The sequence below is a fragment of the Tursiops truncatus genome, chromosome 1 (genome assembly GCF_011762595.2).
Source record: "Tursiops truncatus isolate mTurTru1 chromosome 1, mTurTru1.mat.Y, whole genome shotgun sequence".
In the NCBI taxonomy this organism is placed as follows: Eukaryota; Metazoa; Chordata; class Mammalia; order Artiodactyla; family Delphinidae; genus Tursiops; species Tursiops truncatus.
Window position 1 is genome coordinate 75955575 of NC_047034.1, and position 26551 is coordinate 75982125.

Consider the following 26551-nt stretch of genomic DNA (forward strand, 5'->3'; position numbering starts at 1 on the left):
TTTTGTGTCCCTCCTCTGGCAGCAGTAGATTACATATGCATTTAGCCACAAGCATCAACAGCTCCCAATAAAGCAAAGAGCTACCCCAGAGCAGTAGAACCTGCTAGTCTGGGCCAGCTGGAAGGTTACAAGAGTGAGAGACACGAACAGAAAGATACTAGTCTCTGGGCCTGAATGAAAAAACAACCCAACTCTGAACCCTGTAACTGTCCCAAGGGTGTTCCCTAGGAAGATTGCAGCAGAGAGTCCCTTTTCCTCTCCCACAGGACGTATATTGTCCCATCCAGACTTCTAATTTGGTGGAGCTCGGGTTCACAAACATTCCCATCCCCTTTCTTTCCTGCAGCTCAGAGGATAAATATTGGTATTCGAGGCAGAAGGTTTCAATTTCCCCCTGTCAACAAACTGTTTAGGTATAAAATTTATTTAATCAGAAAGGATTTCTCTTCCCTCAACACAAATTCACACATTAACAGTTTAAAAAGTATATAGAGAGACATATATTTACACAAATTAGAAACTACAGTCTCAAGTCCTGCATTAGGGATTGAGAGGATGGACATCAGGAGCAACAGAAGGGTGGCTTCTCATCTGTTGTAGGTCTCCCATGGTCATCTCTCTGGTCATGGTGGGTAGACCAGGAGGGGATGGGGTACAGCTCCAGTCTGATGGCAGAGTTACTGGCAAATTGTGGCAACAAGGCCCCTCTCCAGATAGTTTCTTAGGATCACCAGGGATGACAGGAGATGCTGTAGTAGTAGATGGAACTGGAGAGGTTGGGGCTGAGTGGGTGAAGGGCTGTACTCCATGCTGGAGGAAAAGGATGACACCGATGCTGGTTCCAGTGCCTAAAGGACCATGGCTAAAGGAGATGGTACCTGGGGAACTGAGAGGGGGATTGCAAATTGGAGTAGTGTGGATCCAAGTGAGGTTCATAGCTGGCCATTCAGTGAGGTGCCACGGCTGCTTTGGTTTCAATATTAGCTGTCCTAGCTGTGTCTGGTCCATCTTTTCCACAGAAAGTGCAGGAGAGGAAGCAGCTGGATAACTGTGGTGGCCTAGAGAATGCTAGGGACAGGGAGAAAAGAGAAAAAATTATATGAGAAAGCTTTCAGATTAACTCCACCTGGTTGCTTAAACATTTGCTTTCCTTGGGAACTCTGTAATGCTAACATACCTTGTTTTATGCAATAGATAATTTCCTGTCAGGCCATGATTAAGTAAAAGTTTTAGTAACCAAACTGTACTTTCATTTACTTAACAAATTCTTGTACCACACACTATATAGGCGCTGGCTATTCACACGTATACAAAATAAAACAAACAGTCCCATAGATTCTCACTATTTATAAACTAATTTATTTTAGAACTTCTTTCTAAAAAGTCTATTTTTAACTGGAATCATCATTTCCCAATTTCTGTATTTTAAGTTCTAATTTCCTATGTTGAGTTCCTTAAGAAGTGTAGATTAATATGCAGGCAAGATCCTCCTGCTTATGTTTATGTATTTATTTTTTAATTTTTAAAATAAATTTATTTTATTTATTTTTTTGGCTGCCTTGGGTCTTCGTTGCTGCGCATGCATGGGCTTTCTCTAGTTGCGGCGAGCGGGGGCTTCTCTTTGTTGTGGTGCACAGGCTACTCATTGCGGTGGCTTCTCTTGTTGCGGAGCACGGGCTCTAGGCGTGCGGGCTTCAGTAGTTGTGGCACTTAGGCTCAGTAAGTAGTTGTGGCACACGGGCTTAGTGGCTCAGCGGCTCAGCGGCATGTGGGATCTTCCTGGACCAGGGCTTGAACCTGTGCCCCTGCATTGGCAGGCAGATTCTTAACCACTGCACCACCAGGGAAGTCCCCCTCCTGCTTTTTTTGTTTTTTTAATTTATTTATTTGTTTATTTTTGGCTGCGTTGGGTTTTCGTTGCTGCGTGGGCTTTCTCTAGTTGTGGCGAGCGGGGGCTACTCTTCGTTGTGGTGCGTGGGCTTCTCATTGCGGTGGCTTCTCTTGTTGAGGAGCACAGGCTCCAGGCACGTGGGCTTCAGTAGTTGTGGCACGTGGGCTCAGTAGTTGTGGCTCGTGGGCTCTAGAGCGCAGGCTCAGTAGCTGTGGCGCACGGGCTTAGTTGCTCCGTGGCATGTGGGATCTTCCCAGACCACAGCTCGAACCCGTGTCCCCTGGGTTAGCAGGCAGATTCTTAACCACTGTGCCACCAGGGAAGTCCCCTCCTGCTTATTTACAACTCAATTATTCCCACAGCAGTTGAAAACAAGGACTGTCCATTAGCTACAGGAAACATTCCTCTCCCTATCATTTGAGTGCCCCCTACATACTCTATTATTTGAAGGCACAGAAAATAGGTCATTCCACACTAGATCTAAGAATCTTTTCAGGGACTTCCCTGGTGGTGCAGTGGTTAAGATTACACCTTCCAAGGCAGGGGACATGGGGCCGGGAAGATCCCACATGCAGCGGAGCAACTAAGCCCGTGCACCACAACTACTGAGTCCGCGTACCACAACAACTGAAGCCTGTGCGCCTAGAGCCCGTGCTCCACAACAAGAGAAGCCACTGCAATGAGAAGCCCGCGCACCACAACGAAGACTGGCATCCGCTCACTGCAACTAGAGAAAGCCCGCGTGCAGCAACGAAGACCCAACGCAGCCAAAAATAAATAAAAAAATAAAAGAATCTTTGCAACACTCTCCTTATGGGTGCCCCATGGGTGCCTTCACCCCTCCCAGTGATGTACTTCTTGTGACCAGTCCTCAAAACCCATGCTTCCAGAAGGATACAAGGGTACTTGGGAAGGAGTAAAAAGAGGGAGAGGGAAAGGGGTTTAGGGGCAGCAGAAGAGAAAAGATTTGCAGAGAGAAGCTGAGGAATCTTCCTGCATGATTCATTTGGCCAGGTAAAAAGCATTCTGTATCTATGCAGAAAGCAGATAAGCTACAACATGAGGAACAGGGCTAAATTCCATGGAGTTCCTTGAGATGATCCAAACAAAATAGAACCCCCAAACACCTAGGAATCAAGACAATGAAGGAAGTTTAGGCATTCCCTTCCCTGAAAAGAAAACTTGTTGAAAAGATCCAAAAGAAAATGCAAGAGGGAGCCCATTTCTGCATGTACACTTCATTTCTTTGGTTATTTCCCCACCTTTTCCTCAGGTTTATAAGTTCTCACCTTGGTCAGCTGACTATGCAATGATGACTTCTGGGCAGCTATATGAGGAAACCAAGTCTTTAACATTCCTTCTACCTGTAGCAGGGTTCCGAGATAACGCTCTCTGTGAGGAGAAAAAAAAAGCCATTAGGTGTGAAAAAAGCAACAGGACAGGACTGGAGATAGGTCCTTTTTTATGAAGTACTGAGGAAAGAGCTCTTTTATGAAGTACTGAGGAAAGAATCAAGGGGACTTACCCCATCTGTGGCTTCTGCAAAACACCTACTATACGCTGGATCCTGTCCATTGCCACGCTCTGCTGGAAACTGCTCAATCCTGGGGTCAGGAAAGAGAAAGATCAAGGATTGAGATTCAAGAATTTAATCAGGTAAAGGAAAGACAGAAGGGGTTAAAATGGATTCACCTAAAGAAATTGTCACAGGAGAAAAAGCTAATCATCCAGGCCCCAAACAAAGACTTAAGAGAAATACACATTCAAAACATATTTTGAGAGACAGAGAGATGAATGTAGCTCAAATGAATACAAGTAATCAGATAACCACCTCTCTCAAATCGACCCATCTTCAGTCCATTCAGTAGGTCTGTGAGAGGGGGTATGAATCCTCGGAGCTCTTTACACTGTAGAAAAACAGGACAAAGGGTATGAGAAGACCAAGAACTGCCCACACCAGTACTTATTCTTCCATCTCCCAATCTGAGAGCCAATACTATCCTCATGGGGTCCTTACCAACCAACTGGGTGCTAAGCCACTTGGTCGTATCTCCTTTCCCCAGCTTTCTCTTACCTTCTGAGCAAAGAGCAGGTCTCCTTCTGTGGTACAACCCTGGATGTTTAGACTGGTCTCCAATTCACCACCTCTTGATCTTTTGACCCCAGATCCTGACATAGAAGAAGCCAAGCCCCGCTGTTCCGAGTGAGATGCTGTAGGTTGCTTACTGGAAACCTTGGGTCGTTGCCTGCAGCGGATAGGACCAGGGCTGGGCCGAGAACCTCCCCTCTGACCAACAGTGTCTGGCCTGGGGCCATGGGCCCACTTGTCGTCCCTCTCACTATCGGAGGGGAAGCCAGAGTCACTGTTCACTGGGGAGGTGGAAAAAGAGGAATAAAGAGAGTAGGAAGAAACGCTAGATGGAGAATCCATGGGTTCAGAAGCAGGGGCTGGAGAGCAGCTCCCGGAGTACCCAAACATCGGGACCTGCAACTGAAGAGCAAAGAGAGGGAGTTTGAAACCAGAATCTGAGTATTAGGAAATGGACTGGGAGACTAGGGTGTACTGTCTGCGATCATAATATCTCCTCCCTCCCTCCCCAATATTACCTGTCTCAGGGACAATTTAAAAAGTCATCTTCCCCACCTCCCCTCCTCCATTAAGAACCTGGATTGCCTCTCTGGCCTCCGCAGAGCAGCTCTTAGCCTGACACAGACTCTTTTCCCTTAGTTCAGAGTAAATATAATGATTTGACACCTTTCCCCGGTTCGCCTCTTCTGGTCTCATCCTGACCCCGTAGTGAGCCTCTCTACCTGAGATCACGCCACCGGCAAGCTGGAAATCTGCGGCACCCGAACCCACCTAGGGACCCGGCAGCAACCTCCCTCCTCTTGCCAATCTTTCTGATCAGGATCCCTGCGCCGGACCATCTCCAGTCGCGCCTGCCACGTGATGCGATCCCTCTCAATACCAATATCCGCGTTGAGTCCCTAAGCCCACTCCCACCGGGTCTGATCCTGCTGCGCGGATCGCTCCCTGACCTGAGTCTCCTCACCTGTGTCGCTCGGCTCAGCCCAGGCTGTCTCCAGCTCCTACTCCGACTGTCGGGTCAGGGCTACCCACCTCCGCCTCCCTCCCACTGGGTCCCGCCCCTTCCCCCTCCCAGACACGTGCAGCTCCGCACGTGCCTTCCCCCGGCGTACACAGACCTCGCACCCTCATTGGTTGTCTAGCCGGTGGCACGTGACTCTCGTTACTGAAGTTCACATTCCATTTGCTACAGCATACAGGGGCTCGGCCAATAAAGAGGCAGTCAGGTGACGATTGGTTGGAAGGTAAGCATTCCGTGCTCCGCCCCTACATGCGGCTAGCGAGGAGGACCCGGTGATGAGAGAAGGAGGAGGATGGAAAAAGAGTGGAAAAGAAGGGAGGGGAGGAAAAGGGCGGAGCCTGTGGCTTTAAATAGGATGGTGGTGTGCCGGAGCCGCGCAGCTGGAGTGTGCAGACTGGTTGTGTGACCTAAGGAGTGCGCATTGAGATGTGGGACTCTTGGCTCTTCCTTGAGAACCGACCCCTCTGCCCCCTCTTTCAGCGCCTCCGCTCACGAGTGCAGCACGTGGAAACGATCAGCGACTTGCGTCTGCAACGTGTGTGAGACAATGGATGTGTGCCACTATGTATACTCTCCCCCTCTCGGCGGCCCAGCTCTCGTGACTTCCCGGTCTCTGTTTCACCCTCCCCTCCTCCTCCTTCTCCTACAAGTTGGGTGCCTCCTGCCCTGCTGGGTGAGGAGGGTGGGGATTGCTGCCGAGAACACCGCGTCCTCTCCCCGGCTCCCGCTGGGGCGGCTCCACCAGCCCTTTCCTTATGTAACCCGCCACGCACGTTACCAGCTCAGATGCCAGCCCGCCACGACTCCAGAGGTCAAAGCCGCGCCGGGTTGCTCCTGACTTTTCTACCCCGGTTCCCCGGGCCCTGCGCCTTAGTTCTGTGTTTCTTAGCACAAGAAAAGGAGAGTGGGTAGGTCTCTGATCTCCTAGATTATGTACTTGTCCAGATTCAGTTTCTTCATTTGTCCTCTGGAGAAGATTTGAAGGACGGAGGGTGGCAAGTCCGGAGTTTACTATTCACTGGCCCTTGCAGTGCTTTGTTTTGTTTTGTTTGTTTTCTTTTGCTGTGCCAGGAGGCTTGCGGGATCTCAGTTCCCCAACGAGGAATTGAATCCGGGTGACCGCAGCGAAAGCCCGGAGGGCTAACCACTAAGCCACCGGGGAACTCCCCCTTGCAGTATTGAGAGCACAGTGGAGAGAAGGGGACAGGACCCAGGGATTGTGGGCTGATTGAAGCTATAACATCGAAGAGGCCGCAAGGGGGCAGCCCAGTTCTTTTTAGGGTCGAAGGATAAAAGGAAAAAAAAATTTTTTTTCTTTTTAAAGTTTGTCCCTGGGCTTCCCTGGTGACGCAGTGGTTAAGAATCCAACTGCCGATGCAGGGGACACAGGTTCGAGCCCTGGTCGAGGAAGATCCCACGTGCTGCGGAGCAACTAAGCCCATGTGCCACAACTATTGAGCCTGCACTCTAGAGCCCGCAAGCCACAGCTACTGAAGCCCACTCTAGAGCCCGTGCACCACAACAAGAGAAGCCACCGCTATGAGAAGCCCGCGCACCGCAACCAAGAATAGCACCCGCTCGCTGCAACTAGAGAAAGCCTGCAGCAACAAAGACCCAAAGCAGCCAAAAATAAATAAATAAATTTATAAAAAGAAAAAAAGTCTGTCCTCGAATGCCTTAATTACTAACTGAAAAGGTACATAGTTAGGGGCTGGAGGGGGGAGATAAGGGGAGGAGGGTGTGAATTTTAAAAATCTATTCTAAGTAGTTTTTGATATTTTACGTATGTTTAACAATGTGCTTATTTTATAAAAAGGGTTCCACTTCAACTTTCTTTCTCCAGATATACTGTCTCAACACCATATATGATAAAGCAAAACAGTAGAATTAGAGGGAATTACAGGCTGTGAATAAACCTGTTGTTTGTGGGTGTTTTTCTCCATTCTTCCCAAAATTTCAGGGTTTATTTTTTCACAGCCCTAATAATTCCCTCTAACTCTACTGTCACCTAACTCCCTTTCTAATCTACCCTTCACACACCTATATCCTGGTGCTCTCTTCAGTGTTGCAGCTTTAGAACTGACCCTCATAAAGGAGTAGAGAGTAACCAGATTACTTCATTTATTTATTTAATCTTCCACTCTCCTCTTCCCAAATCCCCATCCAATGAGTCGTAGCAGCGTTCCCTCTCCTAAAAACAAACAAACAAAAAAAAAAAAAAACAACGAAGAAAGGGAAAAACAAAAAAACAGGGTCAGGGGACTCAGGAAGCCCCTCCCACCTCTATGGAAACCCCCCAGATTTCTTATTTTGAGCTAGATTTCCCCATGACATCCACTACATGTGTCCCCCTCCCCTCTTTACTCCTTCCTTCAGCTAAACCCTTCATGCCCATAGTTATTTAGATTACCAACGTAAATTCCTTCCCTATAATACAGGTTTCTCTTCCTTCCCCCTTTCCACCATCTCTCCCCTACATTAGGGAACCACCCCCACTTCTGCCTCTTGACTCTGCCAGGTTGTAGGGCCCCTCCCATTTTGCCCTCTAGCACCTGAAGAGCCTTAAACCAGGCCAGCTTTGATTCCTCGAGGCAGACTGGAAACCTGGAGAAGTTTCTTCTCCATTCCACCTGCTTCTGCTCTAGGAGGTCCTGAAATCCTCCCAGTTCAGAAAGAGTAATGACTCTTATGACAAAGGCCTTTGCCTCAACATCTCCCAAACCTCCTTAAAGTTAGATAAGATTTTTCTATATGTGATCCCTCTTTAAGCAGCTCAGACAGAATTGACCAGGCTGGAAACACTAGCCAGAGATACTGGTAAAATTGCTTCACAGACTCCCCCAAGGCCAATGGCTGCACTCTCACCTTCTACATGAAATACATCCCCCCCTGAACGAGGGCCCAGGACAGGAGGAGTGCACCAGGACTCTGCAGACTGGATACAGCATTGTTCAGATCTGGACTCTGCTAAAATACAGACATCCCCTCATAGTAGGCTAGTGTCACCCTTCCTACTGCCCACCTCCCACTCTGGAAGGATAACCATCTCTTTACACCAATCTCTGTCTTCTTTCCTCTGAGCTTAGAGAAAGATCCAGCCCTCCTCCCCATCACTATAAGAAGTCCTTTCCTCTGTGCCTTTCAGCCATTCCTGACCATACCAGGGAGACCTGACTCAATTCAATGAGATGTTTTCTGTTTTGTTTTTTAAGCTATGTGCATGACACTATACTAGTCACTGTGCTAGGTGCCATAGGGGGGACATAAATATAATTAAGACAGTGGTTCTGTCCTCACAGAGTTTACAATCTAAAGAGAGCCTACTATACACTTTAAAATATTTATCTGTCCTTGTCAAGCATCAGCTTTCCATTTCTACTAAATCTTCCCATCTGTGTTCAACTATATTCAGACTGCACTTTGATCCTGTTGCCCTTTCTAGCTGTTGCTTCTCTTTTTGCATTACCAGATTTCTCAGATGGTTGGTCTATCCTCTCCCTCCACTTCCTCACAATGTATTCCCGCTCTAACACCACAAAATCTAGCTTTTGCTACATCCACTCAATTAAAACTACTTTCTCTGTGATTATCAATTACCTCCTTCTCCTTGGCCTCTTGGTAGCTTTTGATTGATTGTATTAAGCTTTCTCTTCTAGACTTTAAAAAACAAATTTGGCTATCTGCCTACCTCTCCAATCAGCTCGTCTCCATTTCCTTTGTTGATTCCTCTTCTACTAACTACCGGCACAGTCATTGGCCTTTTGGTCTTCTGTGTGTACTGGCTCTAATGAGCTCTACTTTTGTGACTGTGACTTGGCACTTAGAACTGTAGCACTGACTTAATTCAGCTACCTTTACGACACCCTCATAGGGCTGTCATTATAAATTCAGCTTGGCCAATACCAAATTTATAACTTCACTCCTAAATCATTTTAATCTCCCACAGTTCCCATTTTGGTCAACCGTTTTCCCAGATATCCATGTTTAAAACTTTTAAGTTATTTTAACTCTCTCCTCATTTATTGCCCATATGAAATTATCACTGGAGCAAGGCATTTTCTTCAAAATGTTTCTTATTTTTCTCCTCTCCATTCAAAATGCCACTTCCCTAGTCCAGACCTTTAATGGATTGTTTCTGGAATGATGCAAATCTCATGAGTCTCTCTCCACTCCACTGCATCCTTCATACAACCAGATAAATCATTTTTCAAAAATACCACTTTCATTGTGTGTTTACCACACTGAAGAACTTACTAGGCTCCCTATTGCTTATAAGTCTGAACCTTCCCTGATACTTCAGACTCTGTAATTTGGCCCTATCTTCCCATATGTGAGATTATCAAGCAAATAGTTGGAGCATTGTAAATGTTATTTCTTAATTTCCCACATACCCTCTCCTTCAGTCATACTCCATCCACTAAACATACCCTGCTTGTTCTATCCCCCTTGTCTATGCAGCTCTTTCACTCTTGGAATAACTATTCTTCCCCCTAATTGCTTTCATCCTTTCATAACCTCCTGCCAACCAAAAGCTCACCTATTCTTCAAAGTGTATTTCAAGCATAATTACCTCCTAAAAGTCTTCCAGACAACTTCAGCCTGTGCTATCTCTCTCCTTCCACAGCCTAAAGCACTTGTTTGTCATATGCTGTCAAATGTATATGCAATTTAACATTGTTACAAATCTTTTCATTTTGTTTTAAATGTTTCATAAGTGTAAACTTGAGTTTTATGAATACTTTGAGGACAATAACAACATCACAGATTTCTTTTTCATCCTCATCAGCAGCAGCAGCAGCTCTAGGCATAGGTTACTTACACATTAAATACTATTCAACTGAAATTTAACTGCACCAAATCTTCCCAGTGTTCTGTATACGGGTTAGTATTAAATCTCAGTGAAAGAAATGATGGCCAAGTTGAGATGAACACCTGCATTGTAGTACTAGTTATTTGGCTCCCCCATCCACCAAAGCCTCCCTCTGCTGCACGTCACCAGCTCTGGGATCTATCCAGGGTAAGGGTTGTCTGTCTCCCCCCCCCCCCCCCCCCCTTATCCCCAATCCACTCACTGGTTCCATTGTCACTGGTTTCTCTGTTACAGGCTTCTGATGGTCTGCAGGGTCTGTTTCACGACTAATGGTAGTCTCTACTGCTTCCATTACCTCCTTATCCCACTTGTTCTGCCCTCAGTAGGATTAGGAAACACAGAGTTATCACTGCCTCCATCCAACATCCTCACAGATTTTCTATTTAGAGTTCTTTTCTCCTTCACCACCTCTTCTCCCCCCTTCCCATCCCCCAAGACTTAAACTCAGGGATCTTCCCTACTTCATGTTTGCATGGATTATGTACCCATCCCATTCACCATTTCCCTTGACTCAAGGATTGCTCCTCCCTTTCAGTGTCTTAGCAAACCTACTGCATTCTGGCTTCATCCCCAGCTTTGGTTAACAAATTTGTTTTGGGCTCACTACCTAGTTTCACTTCACCTAACTAATTTTTATTCCTGTTTGTCACTTACATTTCAACAATGACCAGTTTCTTTTTAACTGTTACCTATCCTGATCCTCCTAGAGGGTCATGTAGATATCACTCACCAGCCTGTTCTCTGACTCAAACATAGAGTAATCAACAGTGAAGTTTGCACCAAAGTCATCTGGGGAGGAGAAAAAAAATTAGTAGTAACAAAGGTAGCACTAGATCTGGAAATGAGAAGAGGAAGAAACTGTTCAGAATACTTCAATTTGCTCAAGTTGTAAAATTTACTGGTATAATTCTAACGAACTTTTGATGTTAAAATGTTTGTGAATGTGTATGCATTTATATTTTCAATCTGGTGTCTAAAATCATGTACAAATTTGAAAAATTTCTAATTTCTAAAGGCTTGAAAATCACTAGTTTGAGACATAACATCATGAGCTTGATAGTCTTTGCTCATAGCCACATTTCTTTCTGACCTAGTTATACCATTGTAAAGGAAACGTCAAAGTGTCAGAACTGAGCATCTCCCAAACCTCTCTCCATCCTGCGAAGGGTCAGAACCTTATACATACTCACCATAGTTGGGGGTGACTGTGTAATAATAGACCACCTGATAATAGTCATCCTCTTCCAGTCCTTCTTCATCCTCATATTCTTGTCCTAGGGGGACAAGGACTAGAGGTCAGGGGGCATCTGGAACTCCTTAGCAATAGAAGGACACCTGACGTTGACCTCAGCTCTATCAGTTTCCTTTCCTTCTGCCTCCACTCTACTATCTCCCTGCCTCTGTACCTCTAAACCTTTCTCAGTCTTCTGGGCTCCATAACTCTGATGAGACCTGTTACACTGTGCCCTTTCAATCCGGGAACTCCCAGAAGAGAAAACGGGTCCCTTCACACACTGTAACCCAAACTAAGCCTTAAAAAGGTAGGAAGCAGAGAGACACCAGAAATTAAGACCTCCAAATCCACTCCTCAGTATGCTCTAGACTTACTGTATTTGTGAGAGATGTTCTCTTATCAGTGTCTCCCACAACTAACACACACACACAGCCTCTTGGACTTGGGCTTTAGTTCCAGTTTCAATGCTAACTAGTAGAATATCTCTGAACAAGCCAGTTAACATCTGCTTTCTTAAAATGAGTCAGCTGGACTAAATGATCCATCTGCATTAGTTTTTCTTCCTTTCCAGGATTAAAAATATGTGGCTTGGACTTGACTGGGTCAGGAATTCTAGGCCTCCTGCTAAATATTTCCCTAAGCTCCTTGAATGCTCTCTCTTAACCCCAAGCAATGACACAGAGTCTGGAGGAAAAGGAAACAATGAGAGCACCTGGCAGACTGGGAACAAAGGAGGGAAGGAGCCAAGCTACTTTTGGGACCTTGTCCCTGAAGGCAGACAGTACTCACTATCGAAAAGCCACCCCTTCTGTGTCTTTACTAATACAAAGTTTTTCTCCAACTCGCTGGGAAAGAAGATACCCTGGCTTCCCTTGCTAGTTTCAGACTGCCCCACCTTCAAAGAGTCCACCTCTCTCCACTCTCACTTTAGTCCTTCTCATCTTGTTCAACTCTGTGGTTATGGTGAGCTGAATTCACTCTTGTTAGGACCTCCCCATGGCTGGGGCTCCATCCCCATCAGCTGTCTCTTCTTTGACAGGACTATGCTCTCCTCCCCTTTTCCTGGCCCTAATTTCCAGGTTTCCCCTCTGCCCCTGACATCTAACACAGTTGAGATCAAGTGTTATCACTCCTTATTGAACTGCACCTCCCGCCCTCTCCTCATTTTCTTTTCTCCCACCCCATTTATGGTAGAAGACCTGGCTCAAAAGCTCAGAGAGAGACGTGTACTTACCCAGGATGAGTGGCACAGCAAGGATGGCTACAAAGAGGACATCCATTCTGGATTCTGCACTAGTGCCTTGAAAGTAAAAAAGGAAATTACAGCGTTTCCCACCAAACTTACCCCGCCTTCTGCCCTCCTCCAAAGCAGGGAAGGAGCTGCAGCAATCTTCTCCCAGGGGGGGAATTCCCCGCCCACTTGCTTACTGACTGGGCCATCAGTTACTACCAGTGCGGTCCTCAGCCACAGCTGCCCAGATCAAGAGAGGCAAAGTGAACTTTGATGGAAACATGTTCATTGAGACCCTCTGGCTCTAGACTAGATCCATTCAGGCCTCCTGCTGCCACTTCCAGAAAAACAAAACAAACAAACCAACCCACAAAACCCCCCCGCCAAAACCCAAACCAAACAACAACAAAAACCCCAGCCTACCAAGGAGTTTCCCCTCTCACCTACTTTCCTTCCTTGTTCCCAGTCCTCACAAAAAGCTCACCCTCCCTCTCACTGTCCCTAACTTACTATCACTATCCAGAGCTGCCCTTCTCTCTGAGGCTTCATCACAATCTCTTTCTTCACAGTCAAAATATTCTTAGGAAGGGATGAACATTTTTTCTAGACTGAAAATAGTCTCCCTTCTCTGCGTGTCTCGGACTATGAAGTATGGGAACAATATCAACATCATTGTCTGACTCTCCAAGCACCTGCTGCATTGCTTCTGATTTCAAAAAAAAAACAACTTTCAGTCAAGACTAGTTACTTCCTCTCTGCTAAGTACTGATCTCACCTCACTTCTTTCTCAACTTTCTGCACACAGGATGGGAAAAAGGAGGAAGCAGGTAGTCTCTTTCCCTGCTGTATATGCCACACCCCTTCTCCCACTTTCAGTCACTTGGTATGTTCCCTTCATTCTAGCCTACAGGGGTGGAGTTCATCTTATCCTTCTCTCTGCTTTTATATTTCCCATTTTCATTTAATTCAATTTAGAAACATCAAACATAATGTATGTGCTAGGCACAGTGTGCTAGGCCTAGTCTGATAGGCAATTCAGGGTTCAGAGGCAAGGGAATAAGAAAAGAATGCAGGTATTTTTTTTTTAAGGGAGTTAATAAACATCCATTCAACATCTACTATGAGTCAGACACTATGCAAGTCTCTGTGGAACTACCAATGAACAAGATAGGTTTGATTCCCGTTCTTAAGTCAGCAAATGCTGTGGTAACAGCTCGAAGGAGAGATGAGAAGAGTTGTCTTATCCCTATCTCTTCTGGATTGCTATGCTCAGAAGCAAGACAATAGAGTCTGGAGCACTGGCCAGGATGTTCCCACCCTCTTAACCTTATTGGGGGAGGATTTGCATGGTGACTTCTCACGTACATCTATATAATCTATTCCTTCAGCTCCTTTCCAGAATTTCCTGGAAAAAAATGGAAAACTCTTATGTGGCTGTACATCTATGCATTGCCATAAATCATTTCCAGGAAGGAAAGTAAGCCTGGTTCTCTCTGAAGAATTTCTATAGATTTTTTGGGTACTTTGATTACTCTCTCAAGAACAATATTCCAGTTTCCCTCACTTTCCCATCCTGGTACTCTTTTTCCCAAACATCCTCCCTAAGGACTAACCCCACCTGCATCCAAATGAGGATACAATACTCTCTTCTCATACTTTAACTTTCTTTTGCTCTAATATGCATCCTCTGCGCCTTCTCTTCCCCCATCCTGAGGAAAAGACACTACTGAGGTTCATTTTCAGAAAATAAATGGAGGAAGTATGACATAAAAGGAACTGAGTAACTTGGTGGGCTAGTGGTGGTGGGGTGTCATTTTCCAACTCCATAGCTCGAATTGCTTTTTACAAACAACTTCAACTCCCGATTTTAACTCAAAATCCCCTCTAACCTTCCTAACATTGCTCTCCAGGCTCCTTTTACTTCCCTCTGATTCTCTTGTCATTATGGATGAAGGCTTCATTAGCGATACACTGTATTGCATGCTTCCTATACTAGCCTGTTCAAAGAGCTCCTACTTTTAAGTGTAACCTTCATCTCTTAGGCAGTAGCTCTAGCTCATTTCCTCTCATTCAAGTAAGAACAATACCCGTCCCTATCTCCCTGCACCCTCTATCCTGTGCTTTCTTTGTATTTGTCCTTTAGGTTCCAACAGGATCTTCCCCCCTCTGCAGCTCTTCAAGAAGCGTAGGATTGCTACCACCCTGCCCCATAAAATACCGAAAGGGAACAGCGACCAAAGTCGAACCGAACCAGGAAACTGGGCTCGGGCCCAGCCCACATGTTTAACCATTTGGAGCCACTCCCAGGGCCGAGGTCCAGGAGGAGGGCAGGACTACAACTCCCAGCACGTCGTGAAGCCACGCCCCCGCCTCCGCAGCTCCGCCCCCGCGGGTTCTCCATTGGCCTCCAGGGGGGTGGGGATTAGATGGGAGGTGGCCATGGGGCCGCGGCAGGGGTTTGTACCCTCCTCGGCTTCCGTAGAGGAAGTCGCGCCGACCTGTATCTGGGGTTTCGGTGTCCCCGCCTTCCCGGGGGTCCGGGGTGACATTGCACCGCGCCCCTCACGGGGTCGCGTCGCCACCCCACGCGGACTCCCTGGCTGGCGTGCTTCATCCCTTCGCCTCTCTTGGCCGGGCCCCCACCTCGCCCCCAGCTGCCCAGCCATGGGGGCCGCAGTGTTTTTCGGATGCACTTTCGTCGCTTTCGGCCCGGCCTTTGCGCTTTTCTTGATCACTGTGGCAGGAGACCCGCTTCGCGTCATCATCTTGGTCGCGGGGTGAGTTAAGGGGTTGGGGAGACGCGGGAGGACGCCGAAGAGAGAGATCCAAAAGGGGCTGGAGGAACTGGGGCGAGCTGGGAGCCTGAGAGGGGGAGACAAGTCGGAGGTGAAGATTGGAGAGGGTCGAGTCAGGGATCTGGGTGATTCGCCCTTTCCCGCAGTTGGTTTCCGCCTTCCAGAGATCGCACAGATTCCTCCTATACTCCTCCTGCGACGTCCGAGGAGGCCCAAGGCGAAGACTTGGAAGGGGGCTGTGCTGATCTCGGCCGGCCTTAAGGGAGTATCCAGGAATGGATACCTCGCCCTCCTGTCCTCCTACACTCTGGCTCTCATCATTCTGAAGACTCTTTAATCAGATTTCTTACCCTTTCCCTGCGTTCAGATCCCTACAAACTCCCTTGGTGGAGACACCTATCCTATCTCCTCCCTGTCTCCCTGGACAATCCGGAAGTCTAACTTCCACTTTTTATGCTGCAGCCTTGGTTGGTTCCCCTCTTTGATTTCCCTGGTTGCCCCCTACCCTTGCTTGTCTGATTGCCTTTGTCTTTCCTCAGGGCATTTTTCTGGCTGGTCTCCCTGCTCTTGGCCTCTGTGGTCTGGTTCATCTTGGTCCATGTGACCGACCGGTCGGATGCCCGACTCCAGTATGGCCTTCTGATTTTTGGTGCTGCAGTCTCTGTCCTTCTACAGGAGGTGTTCCGCTTTGCCTACTACAAGCTGCTTAAGTAAGGAGCTGGGGTGGTCTGGAGGGGAGAAGGGCAGAAGACTGAACTATAAGTGGGGCAGCCCTGGGTGGTGGTTTGAACGAGGAGGTACTAAGGGAAGATATTAGAGGGGAAGGCGATTCCTGCCCTCCCTCATGTTTCCCCTATCCCACCCACCCCACCCCAGGAAGGCAGATGAGGGGTTAGCATCGCTGAGTGAGGACGGAAGATCACCCATCTCCATCCGCCAGATGGCCTATGGTGAGCCAAGGGAGAGGGACTGGAGGAGGGAGTTGGACACTCCTCTCTCCCAGGGAAGTCTCTAAACATCCACATGTCCTAAGCGGCTTCTCGTTTTTCTTCATACCTGACTTCCAAGGAGAGGTGGTCTGGAGGGAGAGTAGGTGTGGGGGAACTGTGACTGGGAATGGGGAGGGATCACTGGTAATAAGGCTATAGTGATCTTTGACATTGATGAAGCCCTCCCTCCCCCCCAGTTTCTGGTCTTTCCTTCGGTATCATCAGTGGTGTCTTCTCTGTTATCAATATTTTGGCCGATGCACTTGGGCCAGGTGTGGTTGGGATCCATGGAGACTCACCCTATTACTTCTTGACTTCAGGTAAGGTCCACTTTCTTTCTTGCCTCCATGCCCCATTCATCCCTGACCCTGATTTGATTTATTGGCCTTCCCTGGGAGACTTCTTTGGCTCAACATCTCAGGAGGCTGGGAGAAGATGAGGGATGTATCTCATCCCCATCTCCCTCCCTGCAGCCTTTCTGACAGCAGCCATTATCCTGCTCCATACCTTTTGGGGAGTTGTGTTCTTTGATGCCTGTGAGAGGAGACGGTACTGGGCTTTGGGCCTGGTGGTTGGGAGTCACCTACTGACATCGGGACTGGTGAGTTGGGGACAGGGGCCTGAGTTAGAGAGAAAAGAACTTAATGGTGAGTGGGATGGAGGGGAAATATATTCTCACTTCTTAACATTTAAAAACTTACCTTGGGAGGAGGCAGAAAGGTGAGTCTTTAGACGTCTCTCACCTCAGCATCAATTGTATAACCTGCTCGGGGATGCTCTAGGGAGGAGTTTGAATGGATTAGTCAAACTAATGCAGATGGCCTGAGGTGAGCAGGAGTGGCAGAAACCTCTGAGGGGGCTGAAAAATCACAAATGCCCTTAACTGTGATGATATCGGTGTTCTGAAGGACTGGGAGATTCGAGTGAGATACCTGGGGGAGATTTGGGTCAAAGGCACAAAGAGAATATGGGGATTAGAGGAAGAATCTAACCTCTTTTCTACTCTTTCCCCCATCCCCAGACATTCCTGAACCCCTGGTACGAGGCCAGCCTGCTGCCCATCTATGCAGTCACTGTTTCCATGGGCCTCTGGGCCTTCATCACAGCTGGAGGGTCCTTCCGAAGTATCCAGCGCAGTCTCTCGTGTAAGGACTGACTACCTGGACTGATCGCCTGACAGATCCCACCTGCCTGCCCACTGCCCGTGACTGAGCCCAGCCCTAGCCCGGGTCCATTGCCCACCATTCTCTGTCTCCTCGTCGGTCTATTCCACCACCTTCAGGGTTTTGCTTTGTCCACTCATGACCTTTAGTCTCTAGGCTTTACCAGGAGCAGTCTGGGTTCAGCCAGTCAGTGACTGGTGGGTTTGAATCTGCACTTATCCCCACCATCTGGGGACCCCCCCCCTTGTTGTCCAGGACTCCCCATGTGTCAGTGCTCTGCTCTCACCCTGCCCGAGACTCACCCCCATTCCCCTCTGCAGGCCGACGGCAGGAGGACAGTCGGGTGATGGTGTATTCTGCCCTGCGCATCCCACCCGAGGACTGAGGGAACCTTGGGGGGGACCCCTGGGCCTGGGGTGCCCTCCTGATCTCCTCGCCCTGTATTTCTCCATCTCCTGTTCTGGACAGTGCAGGTTGCCAAGAAAAGGGACCTAGTTTAGCCATTGCTGTGGAGATGAAGTCAATTGGAGGTTCAAGGGTAGATGAGCTCTGAGTTTCCCAGTACCCCCTCCCCAGACTGGATATCTTAAGTCTTTTTCTCAGGTCTGAGGGGAACCATTTCTGGTGTGATAAAGACCCCCAAATTGCCTTTTTCTTTTGAAGCGGGAGGAGGGAGGAAGTATGTGTTAATTCTCCTAACCTCCTTGGACTATATTTTCCCTCCTCAAATTGCTCCTTATGGCTGGGCTTATATCTATCCAGCTTTCCCCTTGGTCCCAGGCTTTGGGGGAAAGGAAGGAAGTGCATGTTTGGGAACTGGTATTACTGGAACTAATGTTTCAACCTCCTTGACCACCAGCATCCCTCCTCTCCCCAAGGTGAACTGGAGGGTGCTGCGGGGAGCTGGCCCACTCCAGAGCTGCAGTGCCACTGGGGGAGTCAGCCTACCGTGACATCGCAGGGAAGGAGGGCAGATTTTTTTCTAGTTTTTAATTGGGGGATGTGGGGGGGGCGGGGAGGTTTTCTATAAACTGTATCATTTTCTGCTGAGGATGGCGTATCCCATCCTTTTAATCAAGGTGATTGTGATTTTGACCAATAAAAAGGACTTTATAATTGTGGGGGAACTTGGCTTTAAAAGGAGGGGATAACATGTTGATTGAGGTTTCTGCCCTCTCATGTCTCTTTTCCAACCTCCCTCCTAACCTGGCAACCTCTCGTTCCCTCCAAGCATAGCTTCGATACAAGGGCAGAAATCTGGGCTGGGGGTCTAACATGTCAGAAGCTCTGGGTTAAGCATTTTCCAGCAGTGGCTCTCCCCTTCTCCAGGATTGGGGTAAAAGGAGTTACTCACCCATTCGTCCTTTTCCATACCCTTTGCCCACCTCTGCCATCTGAGGCATTAAGGAATTCTCCCATTCTCAAGAGCCCCCAAAGTAAGGCCAGAGGCGGGGTCGGCAAATTTAATTTCCTAATATATTGAGGGAAAAAAACATAGCAGCAGCAACCCTTTTTCCTAAGGGGAGATCTTGTACTATATCTCGGGACAGGGATACAGAGATGAGGGGGTGGGGGACTTTGGGGCACATCCCCAGCTTCCCCTACAACTAAACACAGTTCACCCTCTGCATTGTCAACATAGGGCTGTCCTTATCTACGTGTTTTGAGAGGCTGAAGGTTCTGTTCTTCCTTGAATGAGAGCCTGTCCATACCTCTGTGTAGGGGCTGTCTGGAGGAAGGAGGGATGTCAGCCTACTCCTACAGTATTTTCTGGCCAGTCCCTGCACCCCACTTTAGAAGCTCCCTGATAGGCGAGGGGAAGCCATCTGTGGTGACCGGGAAGGAGTCTATGCCTCGGTGGCTCGTGCTGAGGTGAAGACCACACTTTTCCGGTTTCCCAGTCTCTTCTTCCTGAAAGGGAGAATGGTTCGTGGAAATGGCTAATGTCCTAGGCGAAACAGATTCGAGGTGGAGTAGGCGAATGCTTTTCAACGCCAAAGAAAAGACTGGAGGAATGGAGAATAGGAACTCACCGAATCTTTCTAGCAATGAAATAAACAGCCAGCAGAAGGCAGAGACAGCCAACCAGGATTCCCACTCCCAGACTCAGCATTTCACCTGGGAGAGATAAAGGTGGAAGGTGTCAGCCTAAGACTAACATAGATATTGAGCTTTTCCCTAACTCACTGAGGAGAACCCTACCCTGCACTCCACCCCTCGATACATGGGTAGGCCTGTCTTACCTGTGGTATACAAGGATCCCACTGTAAGGGAAGAAAACTTGGGTCAGTGAGACTAGATCCCCACCCCAGTTGGGAGTAGCACACTGTGCCAGTACTCGGGGTTGGGGCATGGTTCCCAGTCCAAGCAAGTCCTGGAAATCCCTTCCCCTGTTAGCCTTCTTTTCCTTCCCAGGGGTTCCCTAGTTCCTGCCATTGAGTCCCCCAGTTTCCCGTCTCCTTTTCTGAACCCTGTACAGTTACCTTGGATGAAAGAAGCAAAGACCGTTCGCTGATTGAGAGGCTGGGGGGCTCGGTAGTTCTGTACCAGGAGCTTAGAGGGCTCCTCTTCCGTGGAGAACAGTGTCTCTTGAAGCTTTTCCAGCTGAGAAGTAGAAGAGTGGGATTAAGGGACAAGTGGCACTCGCTCTCGGGAGTGGGAAAGGGTTTGAGGTTACAGCTATGTCTGCTGTCTCACCTCTCCACCACTCACCTGTCCTATTGAAATCTGGGCCCTTCGACTGAAGACCGTCCAGAGCACACTCTGGTAGCAGGGCGGTGTGGTGAGCGAGCCATTGTAACGGAAGTACTGCGCCAGCAGTGGGGGGAACAACTCTCTCAGGTTGAAGGGAGGCACTGAGGTCTTCTGATCTGGGCAAGAACAGACTAGGACTCATCTCCCTCTCACTGCACCCTCGCTTACCTAGACAGGGCTCCTAGAAGCGAACACCCTACCTACCTCCGGCCCCAACTCACTGCCTCGTTCCAGGCCTCTCAGGCCTTTTTGAGAAATTTCCCTGAAGCCTAATTAATGTTACTTTGTCTTAAGATAGCTTTTTAGGGCTCACCTTTATGCCTGATTTCATGCAAGTGACTCAGAATGTGTTCATAAGCTGGATTCTTAGTCTCACCCACCTGTATGGGGAGGAAAGGGTGAGAGAGTTCGGGATGAGTCCATGTTTGGAGTAAGACACTTGTGTATAGGATAAATAGTCAGAATGGGTTGCTGACTTGTCTTGGGAGGGCGACCAGCAGCACACATGGGCAAAATAGGACTGAGGGATGCAGAGGAAGTGGAGAGAGACCAAGGAGGGATTGGGGGCCACTGACCTCAATGAGGATGCCCAAGACAGCCAGGCCCTGAGGCCTCTGAGCAGCCTCACTTAAGCTTTCGTAGGAATCAGAATCATAATGTACGATGTGGAGCTGAGGGAGGGGAGAGGGAATTGAATCATTTAATGTTTCTCCACCACCCCCTCCCAAAAGCTTTTATCCTAGCCACCACCACCACCTCTAGCACGCCCTAAATCTGTCCCACAAAGCTTGCCCTTTTCCCCCAAGTATGACTTTCCCCAGTTTCCAGATCCTTCCTTGCCCCTGGCACCGACAGTGCCTACCACTGTGTCCTAATCCAGGCTTTGCTCCCTGGTACCTCTGCAGCTGTGGCTTCGCCATTGATCTGGTGCTCTGACCCCCCCAGGGATCCTTTCTGACCCCAGTGCAGGTGGAGCTGGGCAGCTACGTATTTTCGGGGAAGTCCTTCCAGATACAGGGTTGGGGGCAGAGAGAGTTGCACTGTGAGGGAGAGAGAGCGAGTTAGGGTTGGTGGACGAATGTGGATACGTTCCCACCCCTGGGTTGCCACCACTTTGGGGAGATTTGGCCAGCCTTTTCCGTCTCCCTGCACATCACCCACTTCTTCCCATAGGCCACTGCTTTTCTTTTTTCTTTTTGGCCGCGCCCTGCGTGCGGCATGTGGGATCTTAGTTCCCCGACCAGGGATCAAACCCGTGCCCCCTTGCAGTGGGAGCTTGGCGTTTTAACCACTGGACCACTGGCTGGAAGTCCTAGCCACTGCTTTTCTCGTAAAGATCTAGTCAATGCTATGATGCTAACCCACCCATAAAGCTTGATCTTACACATTCAGTTCCCACCTTTGGCTACAGGAGCCTGATCCCCATTCTCATGTCTCCAAATTTACAGATGAAACCTTCTGAGAATTTAGAAGTTAGGAGAATGCTTCTTCACTTCTGACTCCTAAGATTGGAACTGGAGCTTATATCTCCTTGGAGGCCTGGTCTTTTTACCTGTGTGGCCATTATTGTGCAGGTCCAAAGGCTCGGTGCCAGGCTCTTCATATCCATGGGGCTGCAGAGGTAGCAACTCAGGGTCAAAAGTCACACTGCCTGTCTGAATGTTGATGGGGGACTGGGCGTTGCTTCCACACTCAGGGTAAGAGGCTGGCCAGTGGTCTTGACCATGTGGACCTGGTGGGGGTTACCACAGACATCTGTCCTGTCCTCCAGCCCCTAACCACCCTTCAGCAACCCTTCACCCAGCTTTACCCGTGTGGAGGCAGAAATGCACTTCTCTCCACCCCAGATGAAGCCCCCAGGTGTGCGGGGCTGGGTGAGCAAGGAGCCCCTCCTGGACTTGCTGCTGCAGTCCCTTCACCTACGCAGAGGCAGTGATGATTCCCCAGCTCTCCTGATGAACGGGGAGCAGTTGCTTTTACTTACTTGTCTTCTTGTTGGAAGACAAGAAAGCTAAATGAGAGGAAGAGGGGATGGATAGAAAGCCCGCATACCCAGAAAGGTGGGATTTGAGTAGGAGCAGGAAAACTGGGGAAATGAAATGGTCCTAGAGAGGTAGGGTCTCCTTGGGGCCCCCCTATCAGGTGGCCTTAAGATTCAGATCTGCTGACTTTCCATCATTCACTTCTTGCTTTCGCACTGGACCTTGCATTGACTCTGGAATTCGGTTTAAGTTATTAATCAGAAACGCAAAGGAATCGGGTTCCACCTCTGCCAGGGTCACAAACTGTCCTGCCGACCTCTTCCTCACCCCTGACCTCAAGCTCTGTCCCAATTCCAGATTCAGGTGGGGGTAGGATCCATCAGGATAGAAAGCGAGCCAGGAGGAGAATTGGCAGCTAAGCTTATGGCGCCTTTCCCCACCCAGTTCCCTTTCCACTCCAGCTCCCTCATTCCCGCGCAGATTGACTGAGGACATAACTGGCTTTTCTGCTGAATCAGGGTGTGTGGGATTTGATTGTTAGAACAGCGTCTAGGAATCATATATGTGAAAGCTGGGGCATGGGGAGTCGGGGAAGGAAGGAGCTAGGGTGAGAAGCTGGAGGAAACCTCCCAACCCACGTGGCTAAGTCTTCCCGCCAGGTGAAGAGGTCCCAGTGGGAAAGGGGTGTCGGTAGGCCTTGGGTTCTGCTCTCACCGTCATATGTCCAGTGTTGACCTGCAAGGCAGAATAATTTGAGTTACAGCCAGCGCAGCCTGGGGCAGGGCCCTCCTCCACCCCGCCCCCCTTTCTCCTCCCTCTGCTCTACCACTTCCCAAAGGAAGCCCTGAAACTGGACACCTCGGTGGAAAGGTCGAGGGTGGGGGGGGCCCTATTTAAAATCACCAACCAGGCTGTGCTTGTGCTCGCTGAGTAAAGGGGGAGGAGAAATGAAAAGAGATAAAGCCAGGAGACTAAAATTAACCTGGATCCAAATGTGCAAAATACCCAACCCTCACTTTTCTACAGCCTCTGCCAAGCCAATCTAACTCTTAGAAGATGGGGCTGAGGTGACGGTGTAGGGTTTGGAAGATAGGGACTGGAACAAAGAGAGGGGCAAGGAGTTCAGCGTGGGCGGGCAGTGCTGCTGAGGGGAGAGGGCCATTATTCCTTTGCTTGGAAGCATTGCACAAAAGAAGGCACTGAGCTGTGAATTAACATTTAAGTTCCTCCTCTGGTCCCAGGAACTCTAAAGGAAACTTTCCCCATCACCAGGAACCTCTGCTCCCTAGATTCCCAGATGGCTGGGGAAGGTGGGAATCGGGCAGGGTCCGCTCCACGTTGAGGGTAGTGGGTGGGCACAGGCCGCCAGGCTGGCAGAAACAGGATGAAAGTGAAGCGTTGTGTGTGGAAAAGGGCACTGCCAGCTGGGTCACATGCCAGGCTCTCGTGCAGTCCTGTCTCCAGCTAAAAGGTCGGGGGCCTGCTGGTCCAGCTCTCACCCAGGGCCAAACTGCTTCAAGGGGAAAGGGAGGCCTTCCTGTGGGTTGTCTCTGCATTATTCAAACTGCTAGAAACTTTGGAGAAAAATTCTAACTTCCTCCCTGTCTCTCTCTCTCTCTCTCTTATTCCCTTAAACAAACCCCTCAGACTTCTAAGATATCCTTGATCTCATCGTTGGGCTCTTCTCCTGGCCCATCCCTTCGTTCAGACAATTCTGAAAAGCAGCGCAAGGGAGGGCTGGAGGCAGCCTCTCACTCACCAGCTCAGTGGGACACTTCAACAACTCGAATTCCCTGGTTCTGGGCAGGCTGAGAGCCTTGCCCTTCCCCTCCCACCAAATCCTCAGCACAGTAGTTTTACATCTCTTCCTCCTTTTCCCCAATTGGTTCCTTTCTCCTCAGGTGCAATTTACAACTCTCCTCGGCTGGGTGCCCCTCACCATCATCTTCTTTGTGTTCCCCTTCTGCCCTCTAGATACCCCCCTCATCCTGTTCTTCCAACAAATTTTAATTACACACCTGCTATGTGCTAGGCACAGGGATCACAAAAATGAGGGCTAGGGGTTCTGGGGACATTCCTGGAGCACCTCGGCCTGTTCCCCCTCAAGAGTCCATCCTCCTCTCCTGGGAGTTCCTGAAAGTCCTGTGTAAATTGTAAAGGGCCCAAGAGTGTTGACTGTTATTGCTACAGCTTTCAGGAAAAACCGGGAAATTAGTCGCCCGATAGAACCGAGAGGGGACTTTGGCCATGAGGTTCATAGTCAGGGATCAGGGTGTGAGTTTGGCAGGAGGCAGGAGTATTCCCCCCACCCCATCAGTCCTCTATCCTTTCACTCCAGGCCTCTTTGTCTCCCTAATTGGATGAGTTTGTAGATAAAGAAGACCGGAGGGTTGCCTGGGACCAGGGCAGTGGGGGAAGGAGCTCCGGAGAGAATTTGCAGCCTGCAAAGTGACTCCCGCAGTGTGTGTACACATCCTGACCCAGGCTAGTTTGCCCCCATCCCCACGAACAGCAAGGCTGGAATGGCAAAGGGAAAAGAAGGAAAGTGGTCTCCTCCCCAGTCCTGTCTTTTCCCCTGCATCCCTGAGCCTATTATTCCAGCCCTAGGCTTCCTCTTACACTCCTCCTCCTCCATTAAGCATGCATGGCAACATGTGTACATCAGCACACACAGACATACACACAGACATCCAGATGTACCTACCCCCGTTGGCAGCCAGGGTCCAAATCACCTCTAGCAGGAGCATGAAGAACAACATGGTATCCCTGGAAGAAACACAAGGTACTGGGAGTTTGGGGACTAGAGGACTAGGGCAGGGAGAGGGGGGAAGAGAGGAGGGGAGAGAGAGAGGCGGAGGGGTGGGGGAGAGAGAAGAGAAGTTTCCTGGAGTTGAGTGTATTTATCTTTTTCTCTTGCTTTCTTTGTGCCTCTGCGGGCTTCCAGGGGATTTGGTTTTCAGTGGGGTACCGTGAGTTTCCGGGTTCCCAGGATAAATCTCTCTCTGCCTCTCTTTCTGCCCTCTCTTTTTTATCTCCCGCTGCAGTCTTCACTCCACTTGCTGGCCAGCTACTTCACAATTGCCTCCCGCTTTTAAGGTGGCTCTGGACGGGTGTACGTGGGGAGTGGGGACTGTCTGGGTTGTTGGCGAACAGCTCCTTAAATAGCCGATTAAGCATGCAGGATGGCCTTGCTCAGAGCGCAGCACAGCGGGTTTCGCAGGGGACCTGGCCCTGGCTCAGGAGCGCAGCTGGGGTGAGCTCTTCCTTCCTCTGCTATTCACACAGACACTGTTGAGAAGGGTGTCCCCTGGAATGGGCGGGGGCAGGAACGGAGGGTTTGGGGGTCCGATCCTCTGGGGTCCCATCCAGCTCCCTCAGGGGTTCTTATTCCCCATCTGGCTTCTCCTCTGAGGAGCAACTCCCTGGATGGTGTAGGGCAGATGGTGGGAGGACCCGTTCCCCACGCCCTGCAGAATGTGAGTGCCCTGGAATAGGAAGAGTGCAGAGTTAGGAGAGAGGTAAACGAGAAGGAGCTGGGAGACTCAGGGTGCGGGTGGAGGGGAGGAAGTCAAGGACCAGAACGTGGGGTGTGGAAAATAAGGAAGAGAAGTGAGGCAAAGGGAATTCGTTTGGAGCGATCTCCTTCTCCTGCGCCTGTCACCACCGGCTTCCCACGGTGAGGCTGGGTCCACGTGCCTGTGTGGCCTGGGAGGGGGGTGGTTTTGTTTGCTGAATAAAGCCCATTTGTGTGCCCAGCGGGGGGCGGGGCTGCAGCAACACCCTGGAGAGACAGCGGCTCCAACTGTGAGGCCCAGCCATCTCCCTCCCCAGGGAGCCCAGATCTAGGGCGGCTTTTGTCACCAAAGAGGACACTGACCCCTGGCACGGTGGCCAGGGCAGGAGGAGAGACGGGGTGACCTTAGAAACAATCACTACCACCATCAGAAAAAAGGCGGACTCCAGGGCAAGAGAGGGGAGGGAGCAGAGAGAGACCATGTGATCCTGTTGGAGTGGAAGAGGGGCCCAGGGTCTTCCCTCCTGCCCAACAAAGGGCTGAGGCAGGACTTTTGGGACTGAGTGAAACCTGCCACCAGAGAACTGGGCAAGTGGAGCATAGAGGCTGCCGAGTCTCAGGAATGTGGGCTGGTGTTTGTTCCCCCACGGGACTGGAAATCCCGATTGGAATGTACATCCTAAATCCCTCACTACAGAATGTGAAACCCAAAGATAACTTCAGGCCAGACTTTGAAATCTCTTTTTCCTGATACCCTTCACCGGAGTCACAGCCAGAAAGATGCACCCGTTTGAGCTCCTTCTGCCCTCCTTGCTTCTGCCAAGTAGCAATAAATAGCCAAAACAAAGGGAGCGGAAGCTAAATAAGGGTGCAGGATAAAAGCCAAGTGAACAGAATAATGCATCTGCTAGATCATCAGCCCCTGCAGAGGCAGGAGCCTACCATGCTTTTCTGTCCACTGTGGTTGATCTGCAAAGCAAAGCCATTTTGCAGATGTCATTTCCTTTTTAATTCTTTC

The 26551-nt window shown here is 49.4% G+C and overlaps 3 protein-coding genes across 8 annotated transcripts; 1 reads left to right on the forward strand and 2 right to left on the reverse strand.

Moving 5' to 3' along the window:
* Positions 1–476: 476 nt before the first annotated feature.
* On the reverse strand, positions 477–13024 carry C1H1orf54 (chromosome 1 C1orf54 homolog). Of its 5 annotated transcripts, XM_073808181.1 has the most exons (9): positions 12340–12405; positions 11062–11145; positions 10602–10660; positions 10074–10184; positions 3966–4382; positions 3723–3798; positions 3417–3495; positions 3181–3283; positions 477–1068 (listed from the first exon to the last, which is right to left on the reverse strand). In XM_073808181.1, exons 1-9 carry the CDS (start codon positions 12383–12385, stop codon positions 541–543), a joined length of 1503 nt encoding a protein of 500 aa, XP_073664282.1. In that variant the 5' UTR covers positions 12386–12405; the 3' UTR covers positions 477–540. The 5 variants fall into 5 exon arrangements, with proteins under 5 accessions (XP_073664282.1, XP_033716048.1, XP_019775667.2 ...); XM_033860178.2 differs by lacking the exons at positions 477–1068; positions 3181–3283; positions 3417–3495; positions 3723–3798; positions 3966–4382 and adding exons at positions 6727–7192; positions 7867–7965; positions 12847–13024; XM_019920109.3 differs by lacking the exons at positions 477–1068; positions 3181–3283; positions 3417–3495; positions 3723–3798; positions 3966–4382 and adding exons at positions 6727–7192; positions 7867–7968; positions 12847–13015.
* A 1773-nt stretch (positions 13025–14797) lies between these two features.
* APH1A (aph-1 homolog A, gamma-secretase subunit) lies at positions 14798–18404 on the forward strand. Of its 2 annotated transcripts, XM_033860188.2 has the most exons (7): positions 14802–15113; positions 15671–15841; positions 16008–16081; positions 16318–16440; positions 16594–16721; positions 17142–17265; positions 17604–18404. In XM_033860188.2, exons 1-7 carry the CDS (start codon positions 15001–15003, stop codon positions 17666–17668), a joined length of 798 nt encoding a protein of 265 aa, XP_033716079.2. In that variant the 5' UTR covers positions 14802–15000; the 3' UTR covers positions 17669–18404. The 2 variants fall into 2 exon arrangements, with proteins under 2 accessions (XP_073664313.1, XP_033716079.2); XM_073808212.1 differs by lacking the exon at positions 16594–16721 and having other exon boundaries at positions 14798–15113.
* A 372-nt stretch (positions 18405–18776) lies between these two features.
* Positions 18777–25607, reverse strand: CA14 (carbonic anhydrase 14). Its single transcript, XM_019919175.3, has 11 exons — positions 24724–25607; positions 22734–22754; positions 21590–21769; positions 20935–21077; positions 20613–20708; positions 20351–20417; positions 19996–20153; positions 19767–19887; positions 19527–19547; positions 19317–19401; positions 18777–19194 (listed from the first exon to the last, which is right to left on the reverse strand). Exons 1-11 carry the CDS (start codon positions 24776–24778, stop codon positions 19131–19133), a joined length of 1011 nt encoding a protein of 336 aa, XP_019774734.2. The 5' UTR covers positions 24779–25607; the 3' UTR covers positions 18777–19130.
* Between the last annotated feature and the right edge of the window lie 944 nt (positions 25608–26551).

What these genes read in the sequence shown, in the direction of transcription:
- C1H1orf54 (XM_073808181.1), bottom strand. Translation starts at nt 12,385, where the DNA reads ATGGATGTCCTCTTTGTAGCCATCCTTGCTGTGCCACTCATCCTGG. An exon ending in TGCTGTGCCACTCATCCTGG is followed by an intron (nt 11,146 to 12,339) that starts GTAAGTACACGT and finishes TTGTCCCCCTAG; the next exon opens with GACAAGAATATGAGGATGAA. An exon ending in TTGAGTCAGAGAACAGGCTG is followed by an intron (nt 10,185 to 10,601) that starts GTGAGTGATATC and finishes TACTGAGGGCAG; the next exon opens with AACAAGTGGGATAAGGAGGT.
- APH1A (XM_033860188.2), top strand. Translation starts at nt 15,001, where the DNA reads ATGGGGGCCGCAGTGTTTTTCGGATGCACTTTCGTCGCTTTCGGCCCG. An exon ending in GCCTACTACAAGCTGCTTAA is followed by an intron (nt 15,842 to 16,007) that starts GTAAGGAGCTGG and finishes ACCCCACCCCAG; the next exon opens with GAAGGCAGATGAGGGGTTAG. An exon ending in ACCTACTGACATCGGGACTG is followed by an intron (nt 16,722 to 17,141) that starts GTGAGTTGGGGA and finishes CCCCATCCCCAG; the next exon opens with ACATTCCTGAACCCCTGGTA.
- CA14 (XM_019919175.3), bottom strand. Translation starts at nt 24,778, where the DNA reads ATGTTGTTCTTCATGCTCCTGCTAGAGGTGATTTGGACCCTGGCTGCC. An exon ending in GCACAATAATGGCCACACAG is followed by an intron (nt 21,078 to 21,589) that starts GTAAAAAGACCA and finishes TCTCCCTCACAG; the next exon opens with TGCAACTCTCTCTGCCCCCA. An exon ending in GGGATCCTTGTATACCACAG is followed by an intron (nt 19,402 to 19,526) that starts GTAAGACAGGCC and finishes TATCTCTCCCAG; the next exon opens with GTGAAATGCTGAGTCTGGGA.